The sequence below is a fragment of the Eurytemora carolleeae genome, unplaced genomic scaffold (genome assembly GCF_000591075.1).
Source record: "Eurytemora carolleeae unplaced genomic scaffold, Eaff_2.0 scaffold260, whole genome shotgun sequence".
Classification (NCBI taxonomy): domain Eukaryota; kingdom Metazoa; phylum Arthropoda; class Copepoda; order Calanoida; family Temoridae; genus Eurytemora; species Eurytemora carolleeae.
The window spans coordinates 272,459-300,260 of NW_019396613.1; the positions used below are offsets into that span (position 1 = coordinate 272,459).

General features: G+C 32.5%; 2 protein-coding genes across 11 annotated transcripts in view; both read left to right on the forward strand.

Annotated features, from left to right (window-relative positions):
• LOC111706319 (exocyst complex component 4) overlaps positions 1–13,137 on the forward strand; it is a 17,233-nt gene extending 4,096 nt beyond the window's left edge. For 2 of the 4 annotated variants that reach the window (XM_023479166.1, XM_023479169.1), the window contains exons 7-27: positions 290–395; positions 1,102–1,278; positions 1,549–1,634; positions 1,938–2,012; positions 2,086–2,153; positions 2,399–2,505; positions 3,068–3,130; positions 3,244–3,357; positions 3,920–3,970; positions 4,291–4,374; positions 5,138–5,235; positions 6,110–6,307; positions 6,780–6,852; positions 7,533–7,680; positions 8,706–8,778; positions 9,504–9,589; positions 10,741–10,813; positions 11,423–11,466; positions 11,909–11,971; positions 12,319–12,400; positions 12,544–12,668. In XM_023479166.1, coding sequence (XP_023334934.1) covers positions 290–395; positions 1,102–1,278; positions 1,549–1,634; positions 1,938–2,012; positions 2,086–2,153; positions 2,399–2,505; positions 3,068–3,130; positions 3,244–3,357; positions 3,920–3,970; positions 4,291–4,374; positions 5,138–5,235; positions 6,110–6,307; positions 6,780–6,852; positions 7,533–7,680; positions 8,706–8,778; positions 9,504–9,589; positions 10,741–10,813; positions 11,423–11,466; positions 11,909–11,971; positions 12,319–12,400; positions 12,544–12,643 — 1,969 coding nt within the window. In that variant the 3' untranslated portion in view covers positions 12,644–12,668. Of the gene's footprint in view, positions 1–289; positions 396–1,101; positions 1,279–1,548; positions 1,635–1,934; positions 2,013–2,085; positions 2,154–2,398; positions 2,506–3,067; positions 3,131–3,243; positions 3,358–3,919; positions 3,971–4,290; positions 4,375–5,137; positions 5,236–6,109; positions 6,308–6,779; positions 6,853–7,532; positions 7,681–8,705; positions 8,779–9,503; positions 9,590–10,740; positions 10,814–11,422; positions 11,467–11,908; positions 11,972–12,318; positions 12,401–12,543; positions 12,669–12,688 lie in introns of those variants that run through there. The other 2 variants (XM_023479168.1, XM_023479167.1) reach the window with 2 other exon arrangements.
• Positions 12,634–27,802, forward strand: part of LOC111706317 (uncharacterized) — a 28,694-nt gene continuing 13,525 nt past the window's right edge. For 6 of the 7 annotated variants that reach the window (XM_023479160.1, XM_023479161.1, XM_023479163.1 and 3 more), the window contains exons 1-14: positions 13,257–13,747; positions 13,805–14,324; positions 14,883–15,324; positions 15,874–15,926; positions 16,045–16,408; positions 17,865–18,208; positions 20,096–20,369; positions 21,666–21,713; positions 22,042–22,473; positions 22,622–22,683; positions 22,737–22,841; positions 22,987–23,330; positions 25,438–25,708; positions 26,299–26,378. In XM_023479160.1, the coding sequence (XP_023334928.1) occupies positions 13,727–13,747; positions 13,805–14,324; positions 14,883–15,324; positions 15,874–15,926; positions 16,045–16,408; positions 17,865–18,208; positions 20,096–20,369; positions 21,666–21,713; positions 22,042–22,473; positions 22,622–22,683; positions 22,737–22,841; positions 22,987–23,330; positions 25,438–25,708; positions 26,299–26,378 (3,360 nt within the window). In that variant the 5' untranslated portion in view covers positions 13,257–13,726. Of the gene's footprint in view, positions 12,720–13,256; positions 13,748–13,804; positions 14,325–14,882; positions 15,325–15,873; positions 15,927–16,044; positions 16,409–17,864; positions 18,209–20,095; positions 20,370–21,665; positions 21,714–22,041; positions 22,474–22,621; positions 22,684–22,736; positions 22,842–22,986; positions 23,331–25,437; positions 25,709–26,298; positions 26,379–27,802 lie in introns of those variants that run through there. The other variant, XM_023479162.1, reaches the window with a different exon arrangement.

Sequence of the window (27,802 nt, forward strand, 5' to 3'; positions counted from 1 at the left end):
AATACACCCTTTATTTATTTTTACAAATATATCCTTTATTTTTACAAATACGCCCTCTATTTTTACAAATACGCCCTTTATTTTTACAAATACATCCTTTATTTTTACAAATGCATCCTTTATTTTCTCAAATACACCCTTTATTTTTACAAATACGCCCTTTATTTTTACAAATACATCCTTTATTTTTACACAACTCTTTATTTTTATGCAAACTCTTCCTGAAATGTTTGACAAACTCTCATTCATTTCGCATGCACTCTCTAATTTCAAGAACACTCCCTTTAAGGTTACCGGAGGCTATTGAGAGTTTGACCTCTGAGCTTCAGGGTCAACTGTTCCAGATTCTGACCAGGAGTACACATCAGCTCCTTGACACTGCTAAATATTCTCAGGAAAACATTTTTTTTTATTTGAATTTTTAAAGTTTTTCTCAAATTTATTCCTTTTCTGTTATCTATATATATAAAGTTGTAATCTCTATTTGTTTGTCCGATCATAACTCAGGCACCCCAGGACCGATTGGCCTCAAATTTTGATTGGGGAACTCGGGAAAGCCCCGGGAATGTTTGTAGACCGTAACTCAGGAACCCCTGGAGCGATTTGCCTCAAATTTTGATTGGGGAACTCGGAAAAGCCCCGGAAATGTTTGTAATTTGGTTTTGATATTCTAAGTGGAGTGGATTGAGTGAAAACAGCTAAAATCGTAACTTACAACAACGCTGGGTTACTTACTTACTTACAATTACTTATATACTTACTCACTTACCATAAAAACTCTTTGGAAATAACATTTAAAATGGGAACTTTTATCAGGAATGCAAATTTAATATTTTGTTGAAAAAGGGTAAAAGTTTTAAAATCATCTTCTTGTAATTTAATACCTAATTTTTTCAATTTTTATTTTGTAATACACACTGGTTTCAATATCAGAATTAAACACTTTTCAAGCTGGAAAAACGATATTATCTTTCAAATAGTTAATAAAAAAAGATTTAAAGGTACCATTGTTAATCATGCATGCCCATTTTTTTAATGGAGGGTCTCTTTAAATTACAATGACAGTTTTTTAAATTTTGTGAAACGAACTGGTTTTATCAGGGGGATAAACGCCTTCTTCCTCAACTTTTCTCTGCTGTGGTCTCCCAGCTGAACCGTGTGGTTGACGCGTACCGTCTTGCAGCCAAGGCTGGGCAGAGAGCAGTTACTCGGCATAAAGCCGACCCGGTCCGACTAGATCTGGCAGATGTTTGGTCTAAGGTTCAATCTGTTATTCAGGTAGATCAATCAATCAATTAATCAAAAATTAAAGTATATGTAATCAATTAACCAATCAATCAATTAGTGCATGAATGTGTAGATCAATTAATCATAAAATAAAGGAAATCTAAATTAAGCAATCAATTAATAACATCCAAATCGGTCAAACAGTTCATTTCCTAATCAATTAATGAAACAATGCTTGTTTATATAAGTTTATGCGTTAATTTAGAATTTAGATGTTTCAATTTGAATTTAATCAATTTGTTAATTGAAAAAAATACTTAGGTTCTGCTGACAGACTATCTGGACTTCAAGTCCAGTAGCACTATGGGCAGCATCAACGTTCATCAGAACACCAGCAACAACTTTAGGGACAATATCTTCAGCAATAGCTTTCATAGCAATCTCAACCACTAGATATTAATGTTACAAGAGTATAAATGTTTGCAAAGAAAAATAAGATAATTACAGAAGATCCCCAACGATCATTAAGATCTAATCACATTCTTCCACAAACAAATATGACACCTTTTTACCAACAGATGATTATTACTTAATCCTTCTAAGAATCTAAACCTCACTTCACTTTATTTGGAAATTCCAAAATATTTCATTAAGTCTGGCGGCCATGTTTAATTTATGTACAATCAGGTGATTAATATTGAACTGTACAGTGAGCCAACAGCTGACATCAACTCATACTTTGTGCGTCGTAAGATTGCGCGGCCCAAGCGCTCCTCTCTGTTTAGGTAAATCATTGGATTTTTAAATCAAAATTGTTCCTAGTAACTATTATTTATGAAAATAAATTATTTATTTCAGGTTTGATAGTTCCTCCACTGCGCTAACTATCAACGACTTTATGAGAGAAAATAACGCTGAAGAATCTGGTATTTGTCTTTAATTAATTTTTTTTGGGAACATTTTCTTCCGATTTTTTTTAATAGAAATCCAACTGAAAACAAGGTTTTCACCGTCATTGAAAACTTTGATAACGTTTTACGTGCAGTTTTGAATTTTCGTTGGAACTTTTGTACTTTAAAAAATGGTCATTGTTCATTATAATATAAGTATTTGTCATAGTAGATTTAGACTTTAGTTTAAATAAAACTTATGTTGTGTGTTGTGTGTGAAGGGTTTGGAGGAGGAGGAGATGAGAAGGTTCTGGTGTGTGACGCCAACCCTCACAATATCACACTCATCTTCAACCAGCTCATCGCCTTCATTCAGCAGATAGAGAAGGTATACAGAGACATCTGGCCAGTTCATTTCAAACTAGAAAATTCAAATTAATATACAGAGACATCTGGCGAGTTCAATTCAAATTAGTATTTAAAATTACCACTAAAGAGACATCTTGTGGGTTCATTTCAAACTATCAACTCAAATTACCACTACATGGAGAGACATCTGGCAAGTTCATTTCAAGTTAGCAACTCAAACTATTATATAGAGACATCTGTCGAGCTCATTTCATACTAGCAATTCAAATTACCACCTAAAGACATCTGGCAAGTTTTATTTTAAACTAGCATTTGAAAGAACCACTCATGAGACATCTTGTGGGTTTATTTAAAGAGACATTTGGCGAGCACATTTCAAACTAGCAACTCAAATTACCATTAAAAAGACATCTTGCGGATTCATTACAAACTAGCTACTCAAATTACCACCACTTAGAGAGACTACAGAGACACCTGGCAAGTACATTTCAAACTATTAACTCAAATTACCACCATTTTTTTTAATTATCAGGCGATCTGTATTATAAATCATAATTTTGATGTTTTTTTATTATTTGAAGGCTCTGAAATGTCAACCTGGAACTCATTGCACTCTTTATGCCTTCCTCATGGACTATATTAAGGTAAACTCATTCAATTATTCATTTATTCATTTATTCATTTATTCATTTATTCATTTATTCATTTATTCATTTATTCATTTATTCATTTATTCATTTATTCATTATAATAATAGGATGTATTCCTGGGACAAATCCACGTTGATATCTCCAACTCCTTGAACTCCGCCAGTCAGAGCTTAGATGCTTGGAAATCTGTCACAGATTCAGAGATACTTAGAAACCTCAAGGTAGGATATTCATGAATTCATTCATCCTAATATTCATCCTTACTTTCATTCATTCATTCATTCATTCATTCATCCTTTCATTAATTCGTTTATTCATTTATTCATTTATTGATTCATTCATCCTTCCATCCTTTCATCCTTGCACCTATGCATCCTTCCATTCATTCATTCATCCTTCCATTCATCCTTTCATTCATTCATCCTTTCATTCATTCATTCATTCATTCATCCTTTCATTGATAATATTTGTTCCCCCTAAACTTTTTTATAAGGGAGGGGGGAAGTGATTATATATCATTTCTATTAATTTTTTTCAGGTGTCACATATGTCATATTTTATAGCGTATTTTGTCATTTATTCGCTTTGTACAATTCATACTGAGGCCGAATTTAAAGAATTTGAGCCGCGGCTTAAATATGGTTAGTTCCACTTAAAATTGTATCAAATGTTTCAAGATTTAAGCCGGCGCATAATTTAAACCGGGTGTTTGTGGCTTAAAGCCGCGGCTCAAATTTTTTTAATTCGGCCTCTGTATTGTTTTTGAATTTTCAAAATGTTTAGGTTTCTCGCCCCCTGCTTCAGAGCACTGTAAATGTTTGGAAAAGCATTGAGGTAAATATTCGAATTTGAATTGTCATTTTGTAATTTTTTATGATGTTTAATATTCTGAATAAAGGAATATGTGATTTATGATGTTTATTATTCTGAAGAAAGGAATATGTGATTTATGATGTTTAATATTCTGAATAAAGGAATGTGTGATTTATGATGTTTATTATTCTGAATAAAGGAATATGTGATTTATGCCAAACTTAACTGAAAGATAAAAACTGAAGACATCTTTGAAGGGCACTGTTTTGAGCAGCTGATGTTTCTTTAAACCAACAGTTCGACGTAAACAGTCCCTTTAAAACATATAATCCTATTTCTAGGACCTAGGAGAGATGATGGTGACCCTCCCCCTCTACTCAACCCACTTCCTTACCATCATGTGCAACATACTCATGCAGTACAAGGTATTCTTTATAACTAGCTTTTTTATACACGATGAGAACCAGAATACCCTGGAATATAAAGACGACTTTTAGACTCAAGTTATGACTGTAAATAGTTCAATGAGCATAAGACAAAGGAATTCTGCAATGCTAAAAGATCCCATAATCTTTAAAAGTGATTTAATAAGTTAAAAATAAAACTTTTTGCTTTGTAACAACATCAAAACACAAGCGTATTGTTATAATGTCGTCTTCATTATCAACAGTTTTCGAGTTATTACTGTACAAAGATTATGTAATTCATTAAATCATTAGTTTGGCTTCTCTATTTGCTTGTACCCAATTCACCCAATACACGTTTCAGCGGCGTTTTTTGTATGACCTCACATGCCCCAAAGAAAGATTTATATACTAGTATGAAAACCAACTTTTCAAAGTTGAAATAAAAACTTTTTTAAAAAGTTTTTTTAAAGAAATTTTTAAAATTGATACTCATTACTCATGGAGTTCGAATATTTAACAGGATTATAAATACTTTAAATACTTTTTACTCAAAAATTCATAATTTTCTGCAATAACCTTAACAACATTCTCATGAAATACGTGTTAATCAATTCATTCAAAGTTTGAAATTTTTTCTTTAAATGTTTTTAGGTTTTAGAATTCCACGGGAAACGCTGGGCACTTCAGCTAGTACCCTAAAATTGTATATTTCGAAAATCGAAATGTCATGGTATTTTCAAAATTTAAAATACTTTCCAAACTCAATTCCTTTTTTGTTCAGGAGATATGTGGCGCTGCGTACAGAGGTTTAGTTCAACCAGATACCGAGGATAAACGTATCATCTCAGCACAGTGGGCCAAGGACGAGGATATTTCAAGGTAAGATCACAGTGGGCCAAGGACGAGGATATTTCAAGGTAAGATCACAGTGGGCCAAGGAGAAGGATATTTCAAGGTAAGATCACAGCGGGCCAAGGAGGAGGATATTTCAAGGTAAGATCACAGTTGGCCAAGGACGAGGATATTTCAAGGTAAGATCACAGTTGGCCAAGGACGAGGATATTTCAAGGTAAGATCACAGTGGTCTAAAAATGAAAATATTTCAAGGTAAGATCACAGTGGGCCAAGGATGTTTGTAAGTTCACAGTGCACGTGTATGATGAGTATATTTCAAGTTAAGAAATAGTGGTCTAAAGATGAGAATATTTCAAGGTAAGATCACAGTGGTCTAAAAATGAAAATATTTCAAGTTAAGATCACAGTGGGTCAAGGATGTTTTAACGTAAGTTCACAGTTCACGTGTATGATGAGTATATTTCAAGGTAAGAACACAGTGGGTTAAGGACGGGGTATTTCAAGGTAAGAAATAGTGGTCGAAAGATGAGAATATTTCAAGGTAAGATCACAGTGGGTCAAGGATGAGGATTAACGTATCATCTCCGCACAATGGGCGAAAGACGAGGATATTTCAAGGTAAGATCACAGTGGGCCAAGGATGTTTCAATGTAAGTTCACAGTGCACGTGGCTTAACTATTAGGAAATTTAAAGGTAAAATCACAGTGGTCAAAAGAAGAATAAATAACAAAATAGCTTGTCGGGATGAAAAAAAAAAATGGATTGAAATCAAGAAAAACTCTTTTGAGATCAGAAACTGGCCATTAGGGATGGAAAAGTGACTCGTTTTGATCCAAATGGTCTTACTAAAATCAAATTTAATTGTGCCCCAAGGATATAAATTATTATATTTTTTAGATTCCTGAAGTCGCTGCCTAACTGGGAGGCTGTATTTGAGGACGATGATGTAGGAGGGGGAGGAGGAGGGAGAGGGGTTGAGGAGAGTGTGGAGGAGGTTGAGAAGAGGAACCGGAAGGAAACTGAGATCCTTGTTCAGAATCTGGGGAGCTCAGATATTCCTCAACATGAGATACTCTCAGATTCAAACCAACTTAGGTAGAAGCAAGATAATATTTCGGGGGTATATAATATTTTCATGAAAAATAACTTTTCCCCCTTTTGGATTTTTTAGATATTATTTAGATAGTTTACGGTAATATTTAGATATTTTATGGTAAAATTAGATATTTTATGGTAAAATAAGATAATCTATGGTAATATATAGATAATTAATGCTAAAATTAGATAATTTATGGTAATATTTAGATGATTAATGGTAAAATAAGATAATTTATGGTAAAATTAGATAATTTATGGTAAAATTAGATAGTTTATGGTAAAATTAGATAATTTATGGTATTATTTAGATAGTTTATGGTAAAATTAGATAATCAATGGTAAAATTGGATAATTTTTGGTAATATTAAATAATTTATTGTAAAATTAGATAATTTATTGTAAAATTAGATAATTTATGATAAAATTAGATAGTTCATAGTAAAATTAGACAATTTATGATAAAATTCAGATCTCTGGCCCAACTACATGAAAGCTTGGATTGGTTTGCAAGATCTGTTTTAAACTTGAGCAAAACTTTAAAGGTACGTAGTTTTATTTTCATTACAGGGAGACACAAAAAGTTGTGGAATGGGAATACGACTGTTTTGATTTGAAATAGTCCAATGACACTTGGGTGAACGTAAGTGCTGACCCCAATCTCTTTAAATGCAGGATTGTTCTTATAATAATATGAACATAAAACATAGCAATTGTGCTGTGTACACTGTTGTACAGTCAGTGTACAGTAATTGTACACTGACTCATTTCATTTAAAACATGATTTTGAAGCTTATTCTTCTCAAATACTTTATTTACATTGCTTTTTTCACATATTTTGAAGCTACTGGTAAAATTATTTACTTTATAACAAGATCTGTCATTTTCCTATTTCACATGCACAACTTTTAACAGAGGGGTTAGTCCCGATTAACAACGAAGTTCTTTAACCCTATATTTAATAGATATTTTGGAAGATATCCTTGTTTTTCTAGCTTGAAAATGATTAAATTCTGACAATTTCTTCCATTTGTCTCTGTATGTCACTTATATGGAGAAACCACAGTTGAAGTCATTAATTTTCAAAGAAAAAACTTGAATATTTTTTTCATTCTTAATCAAACAGAGGTTCAAAGGGTGCCGTTGTGAATCTGACATGCTATTCTACTATTGGAATGTCATTTAAAATTAAATGTCTACAGTCCCTTTAACTTTATTTGTATAGGATCATGCACTGCCTGAGAGTACCCTTCAGACCCTGATATCCTTGGCCCAGGAGTTTGTAGAACTCGGAGATATTTGTCTTCTTGTTCTTCATCTGGAGGTTCGAGTTCACTGCTTCTTCTATCTTCTTCCCCTTTGGCGGGGACCAGGTGAACTTTATTCCTCTATCCCTCTAGCGGGGACTAGGTGAACTATATTCTGTCTTCTATCCCTCTAGCGGGGACCAGGTAAACTATATTCTTCTATATCCCTCTAGCGGGAATAGGTATCTTATCCCTCTAGTGGGGACCAGATAAACTATATTCTATCTTCTATCCCTCTAGCGGGGACCAGGTGAACTATATTCTATCTTATATCCCTCTAGCGGGGACCAGGTGAACTATATTTTTCAATCCCTCTAGCGGGGACTAGGTGCACTATATTCTATCTTATCCCTCTAGAGGGAACCAGATGAACTATATTCTATCTTCTATCCCTCTAGCAGGGACTAGGTGAACTATATTTTTCTATCCCTCTAGCTGGGACTAGGTGAACTATATTCTATCTTCTATCCCTCTAGCGGGGACCAGGTGAACTATATTCTTCTATCCATCTCGCGGAGACCAGGTGAACTATATTCTTCTATACCTCTAGCTGGGACTAGGTAAACTATATTCTATCTTCTGACCCTCTAGCGGGGACCAGGTGAACTATATTCTTCTCTTCCTCTAGCTGGAACTAGGTAAACTATATAATATCTTCTATCCCTCTTGCAGGGACCAGGTGAACTATATTCTTCTATCCCTCTAGCAGGGACTAGGTGAACTATATTCTATCTTATCCCTTTAGCTGGAACCAGATGAACTATATTCTATCTTCTATTCCTCTAGCAGGGACCAGGTGAACTATATTTTTCTATCCCTCTAGCGGGGACTAGGTGAACTATATTCTATCTTTTATCCCTCTAGCGGGGACCAGGTATACTATATTCTTTTATCCCTCTAGCGGGGACCAGGTGAACTATATTCTATCCCTCTTGCAGGGACCAGGTGAACTATAATCTATGTTCTGCGTTTACTGCTGTTTTCCATTGCATAATGAGCTCCCTTATGTACTTATAACTATATTTATATTATGTATATATACTTAATTGTTTGTAAAGAAGAATTTAAAAAATATATATTGAATTGTCTAGGGGGAGGTCCATCTCAGTATTTTGGCGGACCTGACTCTACGGATCCTAGTAATGAGATCATTCAGCTTAACAGGTTAGATAATTCATAGTCAAGCAACTGTATGAGACGGGATTTCAGATGGGGCTAAATTATATCCTTTAAAGAAACTTTTGAAAGAAAACCCTTAGCTCATAGCTTAAAGCTCCTAGAGAATAAAGTTAGCATGGTCTTAGCGTGTTTCCTGGTATAACTAAAAAAATTGAACCTGAGCTGAAAAATTTAGAATGGGATATCCTTAATCGGTTATTTAATCTGGAGATTGATAACTAGAGGAGAACAAGCAATATTTAATCTGGAGATTAAGAAAAAGAGGAGATTAAGCCTTGATCTCGATATCCACCATTCTAAAGATTTCAGCTCTGAACTCTTACCTTACCATTAGAAATTCGTCATTTTGGGGCAATGGCGTTGATAAAAGACAAAGATTGAATAAAACTATTTAAAAGTAAAAAAAATGAAGAATGAATAATTGGGTTGTTATCCACTGATCTTTGTGAAGGGATGGGCGTCACTCTTAACTTCGATGAATGGTGGGTTGTCTATTAATAACGATGAAAGAACTGAATTTCCCAGCGTTCTCCGTGGAATTTCAAAACACTCGGTATAGAATGACCTGCTGAATACGTACAACAGTACAAACAAACACATATACCGCAGCTTTGTTTTGTACAAGATAATAGTTGATTAACTAGGGATCAGGTGGCTGTAGAAGATGCTCTTGGTTTTGCTCTTCAAGATAATAATAGTTGATTAACTAGGGATCTGGTGGCTGTAGAAGATGCTCTTGATTCTGCTCTTCAACCCCGTCGTATTCAATATATATTTGAGGGAGTCTCTCATCTAGGTATTATTATTATTATTATTATTATTAATATTATTATTATTATTATTATTTTTATTATTATTNTTCATTATTAATTTCATTCATTTATTTATAAAGTATATATTCAGTTATTCATTAATAATTTCATTCATGTATTTATAAAGCATTCATTCAGTTATTCATTAATAATTTCATTCATGTATTAATTTAGTTATTCTTTAATAATTTTATTCATTTTTTTATATAGCATTTATTAATGATGCATTCATTTAGTTATTCATTATTAATTTCATTCATTTATTTATAAAGTATATATTCAGTTATTCATTAATAATTTCATTCATGTATTTATAAAGCATTCATTCAGTTATTCATTAATAATTTCATTCATGTATTAATTTAGTTATTCTTTAATAATTTTATTCATTTTTTTATATAGCATTTATTAATGATGCATTCATTTAGTTATTCATTATTAATTTCATTCATTTATTTATAAAGTATATATTCAGTTATTCATTAATAATTTCATTCATGTATTTATAAAGCATTCATTCAGTTATTCATTAATAATTTCATTCATGTATTAATTTAGTTATTCTTTAATAATTTTATTCATTTTTTTATATAGCATTTATTAATGATGCATTCATTTAGTTATTCATTATTAATTTCATTCATTTATTTATAAAGTATATATTCAGTTATTCATTAATAATTTCATTCATGTATTTATAAAGCATTCATTCAGTTATTCATTAATAATTTCATTCATTTATATATATATATATATATAGCATTTATTCAGTTATTTACTATTAATTTCATTTTTTTATAAAGCATTTATTAATGATGAATCTTTTATTTATTAATTTATTCACAGTTTATTTATAGAAGTACACATTCAACATATTTATAGACTGTATGATTAATTGCTTTATTCATGAATTTATTGATTCATTGCATTGTTAACCTATTAATTTAAAACTATAGTTAGACATTCACCAAATTTATGCACTGAATGATTCATTAACCTATTGATTTATTAATTTATTGGTTTATTGATTTATTGTTTTTTTTAATTATTGATTGATTTATTGATTTATTGATTTATTGATTTATTGATTTATTGGTTTATTGATTTATTGATTTATTTATTGATTGGTTCGTAGTATCTGGTATACTGATCAGCTCTGCAGCAACTATTAAGAAGATGAATGGAAACGGAGTAAAGAAGATGTGCAGGAACAAAACAAATATAAATAGAATAACATGCTCTTATTGGTCTTAATTATATACATTTTTACACATTAATATAAAACCACTTATTGGTCGAAAGTGCTAACAATAATAGAATACCCTGCTCTTATTGGTTTAAAGCTTAAACAACAATAAAATATCCTGCTCTTAGGATACCTTGCTCCTATTGGTCTAAGCTATGAACAGTCATAATACCCATCTTTCATTGGTCTGTATCATAAACAATAATAGAATAGCCTTCTCTCATTGGTTTGTAATTTAAGAAAAAAAGAAAGAATGCAATACGCTCATTGGTCTATCATATTACACATTGACACAATTGCTTTTATTGGTCTAAAGCATAAAAAATAACAGAATAGCCTAATCTTATTGCTCTGAAGTATGAACATTGAACTTTAAACAATAACAGAATATATTGCTCCTGTTGGTCCTCTATATAAAAAATGATAGAATACCGGTCTTTCATTGGCCTGTAATATAAATATTAAACAATAATAGAATACACTACTCTCATTGGTCTTTTGAAAAAATTTATTATGAACTCCGAAGTCCTTATTCTTCAACAAGTTTTATTATTTATATTTGATTTTCAAGGAATATATTTTCTGTTCAACAAACCCTGACTACTAGCGTAACAGGTTATTCCTTTGTACAACGTTGTACAGTGTACATAGCACTGTACAGATTTAAATTAGAATAAAGGGACTGTAAGCGTAATTTCAAGTGACCCTCAATGCAAAGATGGCAATGACCGATTTACAACGGTACCCTTAAAACCTTTTTTAGAATTGAATAATATTAAACCTAGAAAAACGACAATATCTTTCACAATATTGATCAGATAAAGATTTCAAGGGTACTATTGTGAGTCGGGCGTTGCTATCTCTGCAAGAAGGGTCACTTGAAATTATGCTGACAGTCGTTTTAATGCAGTGTCTTTAGTTACAAACTCTTCTTATCTGTTGCCAGATCTTTATATAAACAAATTCACATAAGTCAGAAATTTATTTTCTTCTTTTATTCCTCATGTCTTATTTTTCTAAAAATGTCGTATTTGTCCATTTTAAAACCATTTTCTAGGTCGGAGAGAAGTTGCACTGGACCAAGCTAAAACTTTCTATGAACTGGTTAATTTTACCCCAGGTAGAATAGTCCTTAGTGTTGTTGTTGTTTTTATTGTTATTATTATTGTTGTTGTTATTGTTGTCGTTTTTGTTTTTGTTATTGTTATTGTTGTGATTGTTTTTATTGTTGTTCTTGTTTTAATTGTTGTTGATATGGTTGTTATTTTTATTGTTGTTGTTTTTATTTTTGTTATTGTTGTTGTTGTTGTTGCTGTTTTATTGTTGATATTGTTGTTGTTGTTGTTTTTGTTGTTTTTATTGTTGTTGTTGTTGTAGAAGTCGTTGTGAATCAAACAAGCTATTCTGTAAAACAAGGATCACTTGAACTTACGTTTACTGTCCCTTTAATAGTAATAAGTACTCTAGGTGAGATGTTGACCCATATAGTGGAGAGAGGAGCAATGTTTTCCCAGCTAGATTATATTAATCTTCTTCAGCTTATTAATAGGTAGTATTTATTCATTCATTCTCATGTATTTATTCATTCATTCAGTATTCAGTCAGTCATCCCTCTATTCATTCATTCTTTTATTCATTTTCTTATTCATTCATTTAGTAACTATTTATTAAATATCTGCTAATTATCTGTAGGTCCCAGCCCCGACCTGACAATGAAGGGCTGAGTAAGAATATTGAGAAACTGTCAGAGATTCTCAACGGAGCCGGAGCAAGACCTGGAGTTGCGGTTTAACGGAGCAAGACCTGGAGTTGCGGTTTAACGAAGCTAGACCTGGAGTTGCGGTTTAATAGTTGCCAAGATTCACAGGGTTTCCAACAAAGGATGAGAATTCAAAGACGACTGTACGGAATGATACTGTCTGTTTCCTGATAATCATGATTCCCGCAAGTGCCAAATCGATAAATAGGTCATTAAAAGACTATTCAAGGCGGTAGACTAAATTTAACCTTGGACTTTTTATAATTTTACTTATAGTTTCAGGTCGTCCGTACAGTCTCATCCTTTGTGGGTCCCTCTGTACCTAAACCAACCAACTTTACAGGAATAACCTTCAAAAGAAGAGGCTTTAGAGACGACTGTAGAAATTAAAAGGGACAGTAAGCATAATTTTAAGTGACATTGCCTGATTCATAACTGGGCCCTTGAAAAAATTGTGGAAGATATTATCGTTCTTCCAGGTTTAAAAATGTTAAACTCTGATAATTCCTAAATGTTTTCCTGCAGAAGAAAAACGCAAGTCACTTTTATAGAGAAACCACAGTTGAAAATAATCAGTTTTTTAAATTATAAACATTGATATCTAATTCATACTTGTTCAGACAAAGCTTTTAAGGGTATCGGTGTAAATCGGGCATTGCCATCTTTGCATTGAGGGTCACTTGAAATTACGCTTACAGTCCCTTTAATTTAGTTTTTTTCAATCATGGTTCATTGCAACTTTATACTTCATTTCTTTCCTTGATATAAAATCTAATACATCATCAAAATCAAAATTTAATTGATTTATGTCGACATGCAAGTCTCATTCTTAGTGGGTATCCCTGTATCACTAGTTTTTACAATATTTATAACTCTACCAACCAGAAGAGATCTACTCAGTCAAAAAAAATATGATTTAAATTAAAATTTCTTTTATCTTATTTTTTTAAAGATTAAAACTCCAAAATAATATTTATGTTATTGTATTAAATTTATATTTTCAATATAAAGTTGTTTTTAATGTTGTTAAATTTGTATATGTATCTTTAGTATCAAACGAATGAAAAATGTATATTTTAAGAAAAATGTGAATCGGCTGAAAAATGCCCCAGTATTATGGAGGAGGATAGCTGTTTGGTGAGTTTTCAAATTAAAAATTAAATTTTCTAGATTTTTTATTCTTGATAATTTTAGGATCGATCAGTTAGTGAGATAGAGAGTAGTTTCTCAGAACATTTTCTGCCAGGGGACCCTTTACTAAATTTCATACAAGGTGGTCCAAAGTTGCCAGAAGATGTTCTCTCGGACCATGAAATTTGGTCCAAGGACGGACATCAAAAAGTGGAAATGTGTGGGGACGTTTTTACCGTGACAACCTCGGCAGAATCAACACCAAAAAATGTATTTTATACCAAAAATCCTCCAACGCTGATGAAAAGAGTAGAAAGTCCGGGAATAATTAATCCTGTAAAGTCTTACCCAGCCTCATCAATACTAAATGAACCGAGGTCACGATCCTCTAATACATCTTTAACCTCTAGTCTCCGACAAACCACGCGAGCCCAGTCTCAGTTCTCACGCGGATCAGCTGATGCTGGAAAATCCGGGAAAACGCTCCGGCGTACTCCCAGAGAAAATGTGGGAATAGGGTTATCAGCTGATCTTGATAAACCTGCTGCTCTATCTAGTTCTACAGCCTTGTCTCAGAAACAAGGTAGGCAAATTTAAAATAAAAAGTGGAATCTATTTTTTTAAAATATTTTGCCGAATTTTTATTATAACTTTTAGTTTCTATTCCCCCCCCCCACCCCCTTCTCTGTGCCCGCATCTGTACACTACACAAGTGCAGGTGTTTCTAATTAACTTTTTTAGTCTAACTTTGATAATACATTGTGTATATAAATAACCTTGGAGTCTAGCACACAGTGATACACTTTTAATAAAACGTCGGTTATTTTTTTTTTGGGGGGGGGGGGTTCTAAGTTCTTCTTTTTTATTTAGATTAGTGCTCATGTCTGAACTATTATTGATTTAATAGAATTAAATGGAATCTTAATTTACAAATTATATCTAACGGATTATTAAGTTCATTTTCAATTAGTTTAATTATATACATATAAATATATATATATCGATTAAGTACGATGAATAATTTTCCAGGATGAAAAATTATATTTAAAAAAGAAATCTATCAGGAATCTATCCCTGCATTTCTGGTTAAAAGTATTTAATTTTTTGAAGAAAATAATTTTTTAAATAAAGTTTTTTTCAGATGTATCTCCATCTTCAAAGAGCTGTCAGTCTAGTTCAATAAATACTGATGCTGGTGATAAAAGTGCCATAAGTGAACTAAACGATCTGTTTGTATCCGGCCTAGTTGAAAAAGCTTTAACTATATCTAGTCAAAAATTACAAAACTCCGCGCATTCCTTAGTTTCCAAATCAAAAAATCCGCGAGAATCACTGTGTACAGTGTACAGATCTCCAGTAATCTCACCGACTGAATCATTGAAATCTCCGAACAAATCTCTTTCCAGTTCAATCAAATCTCCTCTTATATCCTGCAGCTTGACGAGATCTGTAGACAAGTCTCCAGTTAAATCGTCTGCTGCGTGTTCACCGTTGAAATCTCTAAGTTGTACTGAGTACAAGGAGAATCTTGAACTAGACCAGCGAGTAGGTCAACCTCAGCTGGTTCATCAGCCCAGCTATAGGTACATTTTTCAAAGAAACTTATTACTCGCAGCAATCTAGAATTTTCTAATCCCTATATCTGTGCAACCTGATGGTGTGAATCTTTTATCTTTCAAACTATGACCACATTGATCTAGTAGACTTGATAACTTGATTAAATGTTATTATATGAGGTTGCAGAGATTTTAATATTAGAATAATTGATTGTATTACAAGTAATCAGTTCAAAAGAAGATAGCGGTCTGATCCATTTTAAAAATGATTATTTTAACACATTTATGTTTGGATCGTTTTTGATTCGGTTTCTGCATACATTTTCTGTCAGGGGCAAAATTTGTGTAAGTAGTGTAAGAAAAAATGTTGAAAAGATTTGCTCTTCTTTTTTTGATCCTGAATCACAGGAAGCCTCAGGGTAAAAAATAATTGGCAAAATGCTTATTGATTTGCCCCCTGCACAATGCACAACATTCAAAAATTTTAGATTTTCTAAACAGTATTATTTTTAAATTTAGAATTAGTTGATGGTAGATTTTTAGAATCAGATTATTTGTATAAAAAAATATGTTTAGTTTGAACAGCATAGAAAGTATTAAGAGTGATGAAACTTTTGCTGGCTCGACAGGTGTTTTATTATTATTATTATTACCATTACTATTAATTATTATTATTATTATTATTATTATTATATTATTATCATTATTATTATTATTATCATTATTATCATTATTATTATTATTAAGGATTATATGACAGCAGTATAGAACGGCAGGCAGCTGATTGTGTGCAGAAAATATTAGAAGAAAGAAACAACTTGTCAGAAAGTGACAACGTACTTAGCGACCTTCCCTCTGTCGGCTGCACAAGCGACATTCTTATTGCCAGAAGTGACGTCGATTACATAAGCGACAGTGATAATGTAGCCGCCTGGAAATGTGAGGCTGTCAGTGATGTGTTTATCGACTGTAGTTCTGAAAATGTTGTTGAAATTCAGGATTTTGCTTTTAATACAGAGAACTTCTTTTCAAGTGAGAATACTTTTCAACCAATAATTCCTGGTTCAGCTTCAGCTCCAGATACACTGGAGAGAGAAGATCAGGAGATCAGGTAATAAGAATATTTTTTTTTTTTGATTCTACACTTGTTCTTTAAACGCTACTTTTGTTCTTTGAACACTACTTTTGTTCTTTAAACACTACTTTTGTTCTCTAAACACTACTTTTGTTCTTTAAACACTACTTTTGTACTCTAAACTCTACTTTTGCTCTTTCAAGTAGTACTTTTGAACACTACTTTTGTTCTTTGAACACTACTTTTGTTCTTGAAACACTACTTTTGTTCTTTAAACACTACTTTTGTTCTTTAAACACTACTTTTGTTCTCTAAACACTACTTTTGTTNGTACCTTCTGAGGCATCTGGCATTAGCAGTACTTAAAATAATACTGTATTATCATTTTCATGAAAGGTACCGACAGGACCTTCATGCAACTGGTAAGTGTGCAGAGGGTTTGTGGCAGTACGCCATTAAACTTGACCCATGCTTGGTGGTACACACTTTGGCCTGTGTGGCCAACCATCAATGACACCCCGCTACTCCCTTTGGGGATGGTGCGGTGATGTGGGCTCTTCCCATAACTCTCTTCGGACAGATGGGTGACTGTTTTATTTATTTATTTGAACACTACTTTTGTTCTTTTTACACTATTTTTGTTCTTTAAACACTACTTTTGTTCTCTAAACACTAATTTTGCTCTTTAAACACTACCAATGTTCTTTGAACACTACTTTTGTTCTCTAAACACTACTTTTGCTCTTTGAACACTACTTTGTTCTTTGAACACAACTTTTGTTCTCTAAACACTACTCTTATTCTTTAAACACTACTTTGTTCTTTGAACACTACTTTTGTTCTTTAAACACTACTATGTTCTTTGAACACTACTTTGTTCTTTGAACACTACTTTTGTTCTCTCAAGCATTACTTTTGTTCTTTAAACACTACTTTTGTTCTCTAAACACTACTTTTGTTCTCTAAACACTACTTTTGTTCTTTAAACACTACTTTGTTCTTTGAACACTACTTTTGTTCTCTAAACACTACTCTTGCTCTTTAAACACTACTTTGTTCTTTGAACACTACGTTTGTTCTCTAAACACTACCTTTTGTTCTATAAACACTATTTTTCATCTCTAAACTATACTTTTGTTCTCTCAAGCAGTACTTTTGTTCTTTGAACACTACTTCTTTGAACACTACTTTCGTTCTCTTAACACTACTTATGTTCTCTAAACACTACTCTTGTTGTTTGAACACTACTTATGTTCTTTTTACACTATTTTTGTTCTTTACTCACTATATTTGTTCTCTAAACACTACTTTTTCTCTTTAAACACTACTAATGTTCTTTGAACACTACTTTTGTTCTTTAAACACTACTTTTGTTCTCTAAACACTACTTTTGCTCTTTATACACTACTAATGTTCTTTGAACACCACTTTTGTTCTTTAAACACTACTTTTACAAAACATATTTTGACTATTATTTATTCATTTTTCGCAGGAACTATTTATCTGTGATAGAGGAGGCTACAGAGCAATCCAGTTTATCTTCACAATCCATAGACCCCCGTCCTATTCCTTCACAATCCATAGACCCCTGTCCCATTCCTTCACAATCCATAAAGTTACAAAAACTGGGATCACAATCCATAAAACAGACTGAACACCATCTGTCTCCACCAGGTTCCAAATCCAATCTAGTAACCGGATCCCTTAAGTCCGGATCCATAAAGTCCGGATCACAAAAGTCCCAACTGTTACCAAGTGAATCAAGAACTAAGTCCAAGAATCCAGTTCGTCAGTTTTCCACAACTTTATCTCAAGATTTCGACCTCGACTGTGCAGGTATTTAGCATCATTTTTAAACAATTTTTCAAAGATTTTTTGTAAAAAATCCTAAAAAATTTTGTAAATTTAAAAATAAAGATTTTTATAACAAATCCTAAAAAAAATTGTAAATTTAAAAATAAAGATAAACCTTTTTTTAACATCTAAATGTTTATTTTCGATGTTATGGTTGGTGAGGGAGGGGATGCAGGGTCGCCATGAACCCCGCTTAATAGTCTCCAAGTCTCCGTATTCGCAGATGAGTATTTCAAATGACCTGGCGCGTAAACGTTAGAAGAATAGATACAAAGAGAATAGAATATATATTAGAGTGGAATTTCCTAGAAAAAATGTAAAAAGTGTTGTACTGTTTCCATACTGCAGGTGTACTTCACATATTTGCGCTATATAACCTTTTGGGCCCTGGAACATAATTTTATAGAAAATCTAAAATTAATATTAAAAGAAAACCAAATTATGAAATAGGCTGGTTTCATAACTGACCAATGATCATTTCACATAGACTCTATGCCTTTCACTTTACAAACGATGATTTTCCGTTATAACTATAAATCAAATAATGTTTTTTTATTCACCTAATTCATTTTATAAAGTTTGTTTAACAGCTTTTAAAAATTTGAACTTGAAATGGATAGTCTAGGGAACATTCTGTATTAATGTACTCTACTGCATATAATTTGTGAACATTTACATGATTTGTACACTTTGAACTCCCTTTCAGGCTGAAAAGGACTGACAAAATTCATACCGAGGGATTGTCTAAATTCCACTCTAATATATATTCTATTCTCTTTGAATAGATACTATAGAAGTAATAAATAACATTTTTTAGAGCAAAAATATTTAATCTTTAAATAAATATGCAGTGTTTTCTCAAATATCCAAAAACATAGCAATACTATTATAAATTAAATATTTTTTTATTTATACATTATTCTAAAGGATAGGGGTAGCACCAGGTCATTTTAAATACTCAACTGTGAATTCAGAGGCTTGGAGACCATTTCGCGTGGCTCAGGGTGGCCCTGCACCCCTTCCCTAGTTTGACATATTTACAGACAGATTAATATTAAAACATTGTTTTATTATTGTTTACGAGTTTAACATGTATAAATAAGGTACATTGTAGAATTTCATGTAATTTAAATTTTAGCTTTGAATCTTAATGTTAATTTATCATAGTTTTGCTTTCTTTTACTTTTGTACTTAAAAGTATTAAGTTATGTAACATGAAGACCACGGGGTTCGTCCGAATTTTGTAACAACTACGGATTGAGATTTTTATATCTTTTGCTGGAATTTTTAATATGTTTTAGACCTGCAGTATTTTTTGATAAACAAATTGACTCAATATTTAACCCTCTAAAAATTATGAACAGTGAATTATTCTTTTAATTTAATAATTTTCCTATTATTTGTATTATTTGTAGTCGGATATTATTTGTTGTCGGATATTATTTGTTGTCGGATATTATTTGTTGTCGGATATTATTTGTTGTCGGATATTATTTGTTGTCGGATATTATTTGTTGTCGAATATTATTTGTTTTCGGATATTATTTGTTTTCGGATATTTTTTGTATTTGGATATTATTTGTTGTCGGATATTATTTGTATTTGGATATTATTTGTTGTCGGATATTATTTGTTTTCGGATATAATTTGTTTTCGGATATTGTTTGTATTTGGATATTATTTGTTGTCGGATATTATTTGTATTTGGATATTATTTGTTGTCGGATATTATTTGTTTTCGGATATAATTTGTTTTCGGATATTGTTTGTATTTGGATATTATTTGTTGTCGGATATTATTTGTATTTGGATATTTTTTGTTGTCGGATAATACTTGTAGTCGGATAATGAGTTAATAAAAATATTTAGTTCCGATAATGAGACAAGAAAACTTTGACGAACAAACTGAACAAGATGTTAAAGTGTTGCGTCCTGTTCATGAACCTGAACCTGATGTTCATGCACGAGCTGAGAGATCTGTTCATGAAACTGAACCTGATGTTCATGAACGAGCTGAGAGATCTGTTCATAAACCTGAACCTTATGTTCATGAACGAGGTGGGAGATCTGTTCATAAACCAAGGATCCTGAACTCTCCAAGGGATGTAAACAATCCCTCTAGACGGCAGATGCAAAAGTTTGGGTGAGATTAAAGGGACTGTAAGCGTAATTTCAAGTGACCCTCCATGCAATGATGGCATTGCCCGATTTACAACAGTACCCTTGAAACCTTTATCTGATCAAAAAAATGTGAAAGTTTACGTATTTTATGACACGAAAAGTGTTTATTTTTGTGAATTTCTCGATTTCTTCTTATTAGCAGAAAAGCCGCAAATGAAAAAAACGTCTAAATGGACACAAACATTAATAACTAATTCACACTTGATGGGTACTCTTGTAAATCGGGCATTGCCATCTTTGAATGGAGACTCACTGGAAGTAACACGTACAGTCCCTTTAAAAACAAAAAAAACATCATTTCTAGATTTCAGATTATTAAATCTTTTTTTTCTGACTCTTCTTTTTGTCTACTTTGATTTTAGCCAAAAGGCCGAGAAGTGATGAAATTAATCAATCTATTTAAACTAAAAAACCTACACTCTGAAATCTTCTTTTTAAAATAAAAAACTGATTTAAATAATAAAGTGAGATCCATGAAATTGTGGAATAGGAAGACGACATTTAATCAATCTTTTGTATATTTGATATTGTCATAAAGTAACTAGTTTTTACCAGTAGCTTGTAAATCAACTTAGTTTTTCAAATGGGTCTGTGTAAAGTCATACTTGATGTCTTTCATTTAACTCTTCTCAAAATTTAAAGTCTAATGTTCATATAAATTAAATATATAAATTTTAATAATAAAATAAAATATAAATAAAATAAAATTGTTCATTAAAAGTGGCTTGTTTACAATTTGCATACAAAAGGCCGAATAAAGACCTGAGCATTTTTAAAAGGAGTATTCGCGAAAAATAAAAGAGGGTATAGGCTGAATCCAAATTAAATTTGAATTCGATCGCTGGTTATTTTACTTATAGCTATAGCTAATGCTAAGAGCGGAGCTTCATAGTACATTATCTATTGCTAATGCTAAGAGTGGAGAGTCCATGTACATTATCTATAGCTAATGCTAGGAGTTGAGAGTCCATGTACATTATCTATAGCTAATGCTAAGAGCGGAGAGTCCATGTACATTATCTATAGCTAATGCTAAGAGCGGAGAGTCCATGTACAAAATTCGTTATAAAACGTACCCCCGAAATCATTTAATTAATACCGAGCATTAAAATATTTTAACTGATTAATCCTTCACCCCTTTCCATTATTTGCTAACACTTACAGAAAATATATTTCCACCGAACTTCAGTGCACTTTTCTAATAGAAAATAATATAAAATATGGGTTGGATTGATCTTATAAGTTTCTTTTTGTTTAGATCTTTGATTGAATCTCTTCCTTCTAGATCAAACCCTTCAACTCCTAGGTTAGCTTATATAAATATATAAATATTTATATTTATAATTTTACCATAAACTCAAATTTTTTAATCCTTATTATTTCAAACTTGATAATTTGATTTAACATATTTCATAGTTTGAAATATCTAATGCCTTCGACACTGTGATACAAAGATAAAGGGATTAGAAAATCCGAGTTTGTGGCAAAGACTCCTTTCTTATTCAAACCTTCTTTCTTATTCAAACCTTGAAGTTTAGATTTTTGAGAAAAATCACGTCAAGTTTTTGCACTTAAATAATTTTGTTTTTTTTTAATTCGATTTTGTAATTTTCTATTTTATCATTTTTTATTAGGGATTCAGACTCTGAGCGCTCTGAAATAAAGCCCCGGTTTATTCAGAACAAATCTCGAGTTCAGTCCAACAAACGATATATTCGATCCTCTCCGCCCAGGGAGACAACTCAGAAACCGGTTCCGGGCAAAACCGGTTCTCCCGTGGAGAAAACTGGTTTGCACGATGATTCTTTCCTGTACAACACACCGATACAGACTAGAACCGGTCTTACGCTTACACAGACCAACAAGGACAAGGGACGTATGTACCGTAGTGCAAGTTCAGCCGAGATTGAGAAATCCGGGAAAGTTGGGACTTTAAACCGAAAATCCGCCAAATTGGACCGTTCTAAATCAGTCAGCAGTTCATCTATTCATCAATCAAAATCCTCTAGTAGTAATTCCATTCTCCAAACCAAATCCGCCAGCAATTCATCCATATTTAAATCAAGGAAACGCCAGTTTAAAAAATATATTTACCAATGTTTTATTACTCTCAGTATTATAATTATTAGAAGTATTATTATTATTATTATTATGATGATGATAATCATTATCGCTATAATTATTATTATTGATAATATTCTGGTGTGAGTACAGAAAACCGGATTTCAGTCACGTGGAGTCGAAGGTCAAACAGTACATCCAGACAGTAAGCCAGCAAATATATAATATATAATATATAATATATAATATAATTATGATTATGTTTATTAGGACGGGGGTAACCTTCAGACAAGGTTGGAGGAGAAGTTTCGTCCAAACTTTACATTATCTAACAAGTCTAAAAGTTGTGGAAACCTTTCTCCTTCAAAATCAGGTGAAAATCATTTTTAACATTTTAAAACATTTCATATTGAAATATTTTCTAAGTTAGTCGGGGTGATACAGAAAGCCCGAAAACCATAGTATTAATATCTTACCAAGATTTCGTGAACACTCCCTTTAAATCTTGATATTTGTAGTTGTATGCCTGGTTGGATCTAACCCCAAGAACTCCCTGACATCCCTTACCTTGAAGTCCTACCCTAGCTGCTGTAACCTGGAGGACCGAGGTCAGAGGTCAAGGTCAGAACCCCCGGAGGACAACAAGCTAGGATCCCAGTCCAAATCCAACCCCAACCTCTCCCAGCAGCTGTGTGTGAGAACCAACCTCTCAAAGTCCGCCATCTCCCTCGGGGTGCGGGACTTCGACACCATCTTCGACCCTGAAGATTCAGATTACGAGACGAAGGCGAGGTATTTCTCCAGGGATGGGTTGGACGAAATTGTTATCGAACCTGAAGATCTTCTTCATATGGTGTTCCAGGTAGAATCACTTCACTTAGAAATATATTAGGATTTCCCCAGTTTCTTCTTTAAATCTCCAGCCATATATACACCATAATTTGCAGCTTTAAAATCTTTATAATCTTCAATCTTCATAATCATAGGGCAGCATTCATCTAGGTTTAATTTACATCCATTACACCCAAAGGAATCCCATTCGCCAACATTTAAATTAAAAAAATCTACTCCAAACAGTAACTAATTCCAAAAATCTGCCATAAATAGTATCTTTGTCCATAAAAGTATCATAGTTCATGAAATCTATCACAAACTAAATTCATACACCAGCCAAAAAATCTCCAGATGAACCACAAATTTAAGATTGAGGATTTGCGACACTTTAAAGTCGGTTTGATCTAAATAGTTAAGCCTAATTTTATAGCTGTGCAAAAACAAACTTTATTTGGAGAGAATTCCATCTCCTTCAGGACCTTAAGCGATAAAATCTTGTTAATTCCCTTTTTTTAACAATTCATTCTGAGCTGGGAACTTTTGAATGGTGGATATCGAGATTAATGCTTAATCCTCTCTTTTTGCTAATCTCGAGACTAACATAATCTCGAGATTATGTTAGTCTTGAGATTAAATATTTAGATCAACAAATTTGATTCTAGGAACGCCAGATTTGTTGGTTTTCTTGACTGGAAGGGCTTTTATTTATTTTCTCACCCATTTATTTATTAATACATTAGTTAAACTTGGTTAAAAAAGAATCTCAAACGTATTATCAAATATTTTTCTTCGCCGATAAAAAATGGCCGACAGCATATTCTTTATTTGTTTGAAATTGCGGATTTCTCTAATATAATAGAATTTATTTTCAAGGCTGTCATTGGTCAATACAATTTACGAACTATATTCCTGTACTCTCATTGGAGAAAAAAAAGAGTGGATTAAGGACTAAAATGAAAAGTTTCCACAGTGGATATTCAGATTAAGTAGTTGGGATTAAAGGTTATCCATTCTAAAGTTCCCAGCTCTTGATGTACAATTCTTTTTGCCTTTCATAATACTTAAAACTGACATTTGTGTTGTAAATCGATCTTGTAGTTTTTAAGAACTATTATGAAACTATTGTGTACTTTATCATTCTTCCTCACTTCATCGTGAAATTCATAATAAACGTGCTATAAAGAAATCATCGTGCTATAGAGATAAATTAACTGTACATTATAGCACGTGTGCTATAATGTTTTGATTGGTTCCCGGTTTTTCTCCAAAAAATTTAGGATATTTCCAAAATAATTTTTTTTTTCAATTGAAAATAATATAAAATTTAAATCTACTTTATTTTTTTACTTCTGCTTTGTGTCAAAGCTTATTTGATCTATAAAAATAGCCATTGAAATAAGACAAGTACACGAACGTATCAAAATTACCTATAACACTATAATTATGGCACAACGTTCTATGAAGTTTTTGGACTTAAATTTTCTCTATATCTCGAAGGTTCTCGCCAATTTAGATTATATTTTGTCCCTCGCTAAAATAATTAAATTTAAAAAGATAAAGAGAAAATTTCTGACCAAAAACTTTATAACACTGCGAACCAAAATAACAGTGTAACAAATAGTTAATAACAAAAATTCCAAGATTTTTGTTAAACTTTGCAATATTTGCACAATGAAAAAGTGGGAAAATGTTTCAATAATGATCTTTATAATTCTAACATGTTTGTTTTTTAATTCGTTTGGTTAGTTTTTGGCATAAAATTTCTGTCAAGGTAGAAATTCGGTATTGTGTGAGAACAACACGTGTTTAAATCAAGCAATTTAGATTTGCAATGTCAAATTTGGACCCTGAAAGAAAATATTGACAAAAAACTAAGCAAAAACGTCTGATGTAATTGATAATGTATTGAGGGGCTAAATTTTTTATTCATTTATTTCTATTTTGAAAAAAACAGTTATTTATTTTTTTCGTCTTTCGTTTCATACTTTTTTATTTGCAAATTTTATAGGGAAAATTTTATCTTTACCGGTCATAAACCACCAGTGGCCATGTAACTTTGGGCATCTTTATGTCAGCAATCAAGTGAAATAAATATGACAAAAATAAAAGAATTGATTTCAATGATGTATGTTAAGGAGAGAAAGGGAAAACAGGAGGCAAAGAAGGTTCTGGACGAGTTAAAATCAAATTACGAAAATCTTCTACAAAAGTTCGCCGCCGCCGAAAACGCTTTAGACGTGGTGCGCTTCGGCGGTCAACCACCGCCTGTCGATGAAAGCCGAGAGCAGACATTTCGGCTGGCCGACGATTTTGCCGATAGAATCGGTCAGTTTAAGGTTGAAGAGTCGGATTTATCCTTGATAGAGTCCAGAAATATGAAGATTAGAACCTCCACATCTCAATCAGGTGAAAATAATCAAAAAAAAATGTACAACAATTTTTTTTATTTCTATTTTTCTATAAAGAGACTATTGTTGTAATTTCAAGCAGCCTTCAATTCAAAAAAAGGCCAATCAACTCCAGTGTTTTGTGCAGCCAAATTATAAAGAAACACCAATTAAAATATTCAAATTTCAAAAGGAGAAACATTGAAAGTTTATTCATTCTCGGCCAGATAAAGCTTTCAAGGGTATCTGTGCGAATCGGACATTCCACTCTGCCTACAGAGAGTAACTTGAAATTACGTTTACAGTCCCTTTAATGCTGACTTCACAACTTAGATATCACACTTCTTTTGTTGAGATGACCCCCCCCCCCTGTTAAGTCCGGTTCAATTATAGAACCGGACCGACATCTATCCAGCTAGAGCGAGCTGTACAGTACACATACAGATTATGCCAGGCAATAGGAACAGTACGCCAAATGAATCAGCCCCTTCTAGGTATATTCTAGTGCTTTTGTCATAAATGGTTGATTGATAGAAGGGTGTATACAGGTCACAGGATGGGGCAAAGCGAGCAGTTTCCCCCTCAAAGCTTGAAATTGTATATTTCCAGGTGAAGGCGGAGGAGATAACACGCAGGTCAGCTTGAATATGACAGAGGTTCAAAGAACAGCGCTAGAAATATTAAACAAGGTGAGAATGAGATATAAATCATTTGATCATTAATAATGAATAAGATATTCATGTGTTACACGTTAAAAATTGATTTGTTTAATTTTGAGTTCTCTATAAACTAGAAGTGACTCTCGGATCTCTGCTACAGAAACAAAGGATGAAATTTTCAGAGCTGACCGTCATGCTAGACAAGCAATGATATCTTTCACATTCTGTATCACTGAAAGGAATATAGGGTACCGTTGTAAATCGGGTATGTCCCTCTGATCAAATTTATGGTTACTATACAAATTTACAAATTTGCAACTACCATCCTTTTAAAAGGATGTAGTATTGTGAGTTGTTTTGATACAATAATATCAGACATTAGGATGGAGGGGGGGGGGGTGATTACAGATTTAAAAACAGTATTAATTCTGAGCTGGGCAGGCGCAGATCCAGGGGGGTGGGTCAAGGGGTCGACGACCGCCCCTTTTTAAAAATGGGGGGGTCAAGAGTATGCAAGTTCTTTCTGTTTTTGAAAAAAGAAGAGTAAAAGGATATTTAAGTTTTTCATGTTTAGTTTGTGTATATACATGTAGTCTCGTATAGTTATCTCAGGTTGCAGTATTGATTCTAGGTTCAATTCAAGCATTGTATTCAGTATCCTTTATCTTGGTATGTTGTATCCTGTATCCATTATCTTATATCTTGTTTCCTGTATCCATTATCTTATATCCTGTATCTATTTTCTTGTATCACTTATTCATTATCTTTTATCCTGTATCTATTATCTTGTATCTAATATAATTTTTTTATTTTGTATCCAGTATCTTGTATCCTACAGTATCCTTTATTACTATCTTGTATCCTGTGAATCCTGTAGTCATTGTTTTGTAATCCTCAGTTTAAATGTCAGATTCACAATAGTATCCTTAGCTTACCACCTTTTATCGAAATTAAAACGGGTAAAACTAAGATATCCTAGTTTTTCTGTCTTAAATATGAATAATTAATTTAAAATAGAAAAACGGGATGACTCCTCAGACATGATTACCGTGGAGAATCGGATTCGGAACTTTAAATGGAGGGTCACTTGTAATCAACATAAAAAGATTTTAAAATCATTAGTCTTACGGCGCTAATAATTCAAGTTATACGAGTGTTGCCCGTAAACCTTCCCAATCACTTCTTTTGACGCATTTTGTAATAATTTGGGTCTTTTAAAAAGTATACTTTATATGAGTTTATTTAAAAAAAGGTTTCAAAATCTTGAAATTGATGGATGTTAGGGAGTAGTTAAATTAGATTATGGTCATCACTCATGGCATTTTGTAATATTGCCTTGTATAAATATCTTTATGTGAGGAGGGGGGGAGTGCAGAAGTCCTCAATGGGTAATCACCGCTACCCAAACGTGCTTTGTGGCATGCACGCTCCTCAATTGGTAATCTAAATAAAAA